The sequence below is a fragment of the Lipotes vexillifer genome, unplaced genomic scaffold, assembly GCF_000442215.2.
Source record: "Lipotes vexillifer unplaced genomic scaffold, Lipotes_vexillifer_v1.1 scaffold977, whole genome shotgun sequence".
In the NCBI taxonomy this organism is placed as follows: Eukaryota; Metazoa; Chordata; class Mammalia; order Artiodactyla; family Lipotidae; genus Lipotes; species Lipotes vexillifer.
The window spans coordinates 4,393,770-4,398,998 of record NW_006783088.1 but is presented as its reverse complement, the minus strand read 5'-3'; the positions used below and the strand labels follow the sequence as shown (position 1 = coordinate 4,398,998).

The window sequence follows — 5,229 nt, the reverse complement described above, 5'->3', positions numbered from 1 at the left end:
ACAGATGTGTGCAAGGTCTTGATCGATAGGCACTCAACAAATACATACTGATTTGAGGCAAGGAGTGAGTTGCAGGTTAATGAGATTAGACTCCCAATTCACCTCTGATTCATGCACTTCTTAGAAAATGCTTCCTGGCAAAGGACAAGGTGTTCCTTTCAGAAAAAAAAAAAACAAACATCAGATGCATTCACACAGACTCAATTGCTCTAATTTGGTAGTAAATTGCAAGTGTATCTGGTACAAGGTAAGCTGATGCAAAGATTAGTGAAGTTTTTTCATCTGGCAGTCTGATATCTCTGGGTAATTTAAAATTCACTGAGATGGAGTTTTGGTGGAAAAGCACAGCTTTTATAATCTCGTCTATCGTTAATTACATTTACATAGTGAGCTATAAATTGTCATTAGGTGAACGGTAATACTCAATGTCATGAATTTCTAGGCCAGCTGCTGAGGTGTCTGATGACTTTACCATTGAGAACTCAGCTAGGACTCTGATTTTTATGCCGTTTACATAAAAATGTGTCTTTTCCTGCCTACTCCCCTATCCAGTCTTCATTCATCAATTCATTCAACAAATATTTATTGAGGGTGCATGAGCCAGTTCTATTCGAGGCATTTGGAATATACCAGTGAACACAACAGGCAAAAACCCCTGCAAAATCTGTCTCATTTCTATACAACCTTGTTAAGTGAGGTGATGGCTGACACCTAACATGTTAAGCAGTGACATTTGTCTCCCATCAGAGGCAACTTTTAGTCTGGATTCTGGAAAACTAAACCTTTGAGATCCAAAGAAATGAACGCCTCATGATAGAATGACTGTGGGTGGAGTTGGTATTCTGGGATTAGGGGCCCCATTAACTCACCTCAAACATCCTTTGGTGTGACCGTAAGGCAGGTGAATGGACTTATACGGAAGTAGAACCCGTGTCTCCTGATTTTAAGTCTAGAATCCAGACTTTTTTAGATTGGAGTAGAAGGTATTACCAAGAAGAGAGCACTGGTCAGCTTACATAGGGAGTATTTTGTTCTGTCTCAGCATGCCAACCAAAAACGGGAGACCAGAATGGTGAGGGGGTTCTCAAAAACATGTCGTAGGAAACCACTAACAAATGCCTTGCCTAAAAAAACTTGGCAGACAGTGGTCAGCCTTAATGGGAGAGATTTCCAGTTACGTGAAAGAATTTCCCGTTTGAGAGGGATTAGATATTTTTCTGTTTCTTCAGGGGATAGGTGGAAATTATTTCTAAATGCTTTTCTACTTCTGTCCAGAAAGGGAAAATAATGACAAAAAGTTGATGTGTCTCTACTCAGATTCTCAGGAAGAGACCAAGAATGATTTGACTTGTTAAAGGACTGAAGGGAAGGAACTCATTTTTAGGTCAGGGGCCTGGGTGACATCTGAAGGAGTTTAGATGTCAGTATTAAAGAGTCCAAATGTAGAATCCATGGCTCTGGAAATGCCTGGGATGATTCTGGCACTTTCCGGGCATGGTCAGTTGCCAACAAGAAGCTTAAAGATGATCTGCTGGCGGCCTCGGAGTTTGTTTCTAGCCAGGGACGCCTATAGCTCTCAAGCACAATCTCATCTATCACAGCATTCACAGAGACAGAGCTGCCACGTCGCTAGTCCTATTTTATGGATGGTCAACAACAGAACCCAGGAATCCTGGTTCCCAGGCAAAGATTATAACCACTCAGCAAGGCTCATAATATTATTAATGATGTGGACAGCTATTTGGAATAATCAGGTAGTGATCTGAAACCTAGCTGCTCATTATTTACTAATGAAAGTCATAGGTCCTAAAAACAGAGGGACAGGGGCACATTTGCAAAAGACCTCATTTCCTTCTCTACCTCCACAGAGCCAGACTAAATTAATAGGTGCCCCAAAACTGAATTCCTCCTCAAGTGGCTGGTATACTGAGAAGGGATGCGTTTGACTCAGAGGGTCACTTCGGTGATGCTGGTGGACATGACAACCAGCACCCAATAACTAACGGGGGATCCCACCTATTCCTGGTCAGGGAAGGTCTCCCCAGGTATAATATAAACTGATTTTGAGATGAAACAATACAATTATTCAATAGAAAGCACAAAATTCAGTCCAAGAGCAGGATCTGAAAAGCACAGATGAAAACATTAAGAATTCAAATGATGACATTAAAAACGGAGGCTCCTAAATTTTACACCAACAGTTGAGATGTCCAACATTGACACTGGCAGCCCCAGGGTGTTGGGGGCCTGACGAGGACTGTGAAACCCTATCTGGGATGTTGTAAAAGGGATCTCTCCAAGTGCGGTGCTCCAACCTTGGCATGCAAACTACTCTGTGTTTGTTAAAAATGCAGCCTCCTGGGGTTCAGCCAGGATTACGGATTCGGAATGTCTAAAACAGGGCCTGGGAATCTGCTGGTGATTCTTCACACACTAAGGTTTGAGAACTGCTGGGTTAGTTAGTGCCTTGGGTCAGTAGCACGATTTCATGCTGGCTAAGATTCCGTCCGCCCTGACAATCTCTAATTCTTATGAAATGATCCAGGATACATCATTTCTGTCATCCTTTCTGACACACTTATTTTTAAAAAGCCACCTTCCTTGCATCCATTAATCCCCAGATTAACCTTTCTCTGCATCTGGCCTGACCCCCGCTGCAAAACCTGCACACAGACCATATATGATAAGCGTCTCTTCAATAACACAGGTAAGCAACACGCATTCCTCCTGACCCAAATGTTCCGTCTCCGCCCTGCCCGGCCTTGCTTGTTTTTAAGAAACAGGAGTGTGATGGGAGAGGAAGAGGGTCCTGGTCTTCACACACACACCTGTCTTCTGGTGTCAGAATGCGAATGGGCACAAGAGGAGGTCATAGAGGACAGTGGGGCTGGGAGCGGGCTGTGCCCGAGGAGGGTGGCGGCCTGGGCGGCTGGCTACAGGTGCAGCTGGTGCCACATGGCGATCTGCCGGCGCGGGTTCTTCAGCATCTCCTCCCAGTGGCTGCGCTCGGAGCCCGAGGCGTGCAAGCCCAGGCTGCAGCGCCCAAGCGGGCAGCTCTGCCCCTCGGCGCCCTGGCGCAGCACGTCCAGCTCCACACTGGAGGCCCGCAGCAGGTCGTCCGGCAGCTCAAACATGATCATCTCATTCCACACGGGGTTGACCTTGTGCCTGGCGCGCTTCGTCTGCTTCTTCTTCAGCTTCCGAGCCTGGTGCTTCAAGGTCACCTTGACAGAGACATCTGGGGAGAGACGGGGGCGCAGAGACAGAGAGAAGGGCCGAGAGTGAGCTTCTGGGGCACGGTGGGGCCCGGGACGATATTGCCTCTTGGGGATGGAGAGACGGGGTCTCTGGCTCAAGATCTGCACTGAGGCACCCTCTCTACCACCCCTTCCCCACCTCATGGGCCATGTATTCATTCAACAGCTATAAAATGCCCACCATACGGCAGATGCTGATCTAGACATGGGGATACGGCAAAAGCTCCTGCCTCAAGTGTGGAGAACAGACCATAGCACAATATATATGGCTGGTCATCAGGTGGCCCATGACTGGGTCACGCTAAGGTACAGCCAGGAAGGTGTGTCATGAGCCCTTCTGAGTGCCTTCGTGTCCCACATCAAACCAGGCCCAGGATGATGGCTCAGACGTCCTGCAGCTTGATTTTTTTTTTTTTTTCTCTTTTGTGGTGTGCGGGCCTCTCACTGTTGCAGCATCTCCCGTTGCGGAGCACAGGCTCCGGACGCGCAGGCTCAGCGGCCACGGCTCACGGGCCCAGCCGCTCCACGGCATGTGGGATCTTCCCGGACCGGGGCACGAACCCGCGTCCCCTGCATCGGCAGGCGGACTCTCAACCACTGTGCCACCAGGGAAGCCCCTGCAGCTTGATTTTAAACTCAGACCAGAAACACTAAGCCACCCCTATGTCTTCATCCCCTTGGTTCTCCGTCCAGGCGTTTTTGTCTATTCCTAAGATAGTAGGTCTCCTGCTGATTGGTTGAGTTCTTCTCATCTGTTCTTTTGCAAGTTTTACTTGAGGATCCCGACCTCATGCGGAGGATGAGGGCAGCCTGCCTTGACCCCCCCAGTAGAGCTCTCCACCCCAGGAGACTGGCCAACAGGTCACTAGACAAGCTTTCTCGTCACATCCTGAGGCTCAGGACTCAGACTGTGTTTTCATTAGTCAGGGTTTCCGAAGCCAGTGTGAGAATAATTGTTACTCTGTATTTATTGCTATAATTATCACCCCCAGGTGGTTAGTTTGTTATTTCAACAGAGATATTTGAGAGATAAAGTGTTGAGCTGTAATTGTCCTGACAGGAGCTATAAAAATTTTTAAAAAAACGGAGGAGGAGGCAAAGTATTGTCTGGAGGGGATGAGGAAATTGCAATGAATTCTGACTTTTGGCGCAGGAATCTGTCAGCCAGACCAACTCTTCTGATTTCATTCGCCAAAAATCTCTTGCTCAAAGGTTCTGAATGCAGAGGCAATTCTTTATTTGTTTGCTGCTATAAATATCTATTTATTTATATCCTGCTCTGAGCACTTGGCTCTGGGTCCAGGTATCATAGGGCTGACCAATGTTGCTTTTCTGCTCTGACAAGAGAGGCTGTTTGGTCCTTAAGACTTGGGGCCTGTGCTGGGGTATCCAGAAGGAGAAGCCAAGGCTTCGAGTGCTGAGGAGATGTTTATTTGGGTATATGCATAGACGCTGCCTTAGCCTGTGCACCCACACGCCGTCTGCTGTCACCCACACTCAGCTGGTGTGGGGATGGCAGGCTGGCAAAGGCTGGGAACAGAGGGGAGCCTAGGGTGGGTGTGGGGAGTAGAGTGGTGGCTAGCTGAAACTGGGGAAGGAGAACCCTGGCTTCCCGACACCTGCCTGGAAGGTGGGTCCAGCCAGGTCTGGTTGATGAGGGCTGGCCTAAGATTTCCGTACAGCCCAGACACTCCACTCCCTGGCTACAGTCTGATCCTTCGCTTCCTATGACCCATGGGTAAGGCTGATTCTTCTCGTGATGGATCTGAAACGTAGGGAGCCCCAGGTAGCTCATTCCTGGGCCCCAGTGGGTGGGATTGGCCCAGGAGTGAATGCGTGTGAATTTAGAGAAGTGAGTATGTCCTTCCAAATTGGTTTGTATGTTTGGGGTGGAGGACACAGCTGAGGCTGACTCCACAGACGCACTCATGTTCCACATCCCTGCTCACCTGTGCCCACTGCCCCAGGTGCC

At 48.4% G+C, this 5,229-nt stretch overlaps 1 protein-coding gene across 1 annotated transcript in view; it reads right to left on the bottom strand.

The window, feature by feature from the left end:
- Nucleotides 1-2,933: 2,933 nt before the first annotated feature.
- The window catches only part of SYT13 (synaptotagmin 13), a 41,525-nt gene continuing 39,229 nt past the window's right edge, over nt 2,934-5,229 (bottom strand). Inside the window, exon 6 of the mRNA XM_007455800.1 lies at nt 2,934-3,238. Coding sequence (XP_007455862.1) covers nt 2,934-3,238 — 305 coding nt within the window. The remainder of the gene's footprint in view (nt 3,239-5,229) is intronic.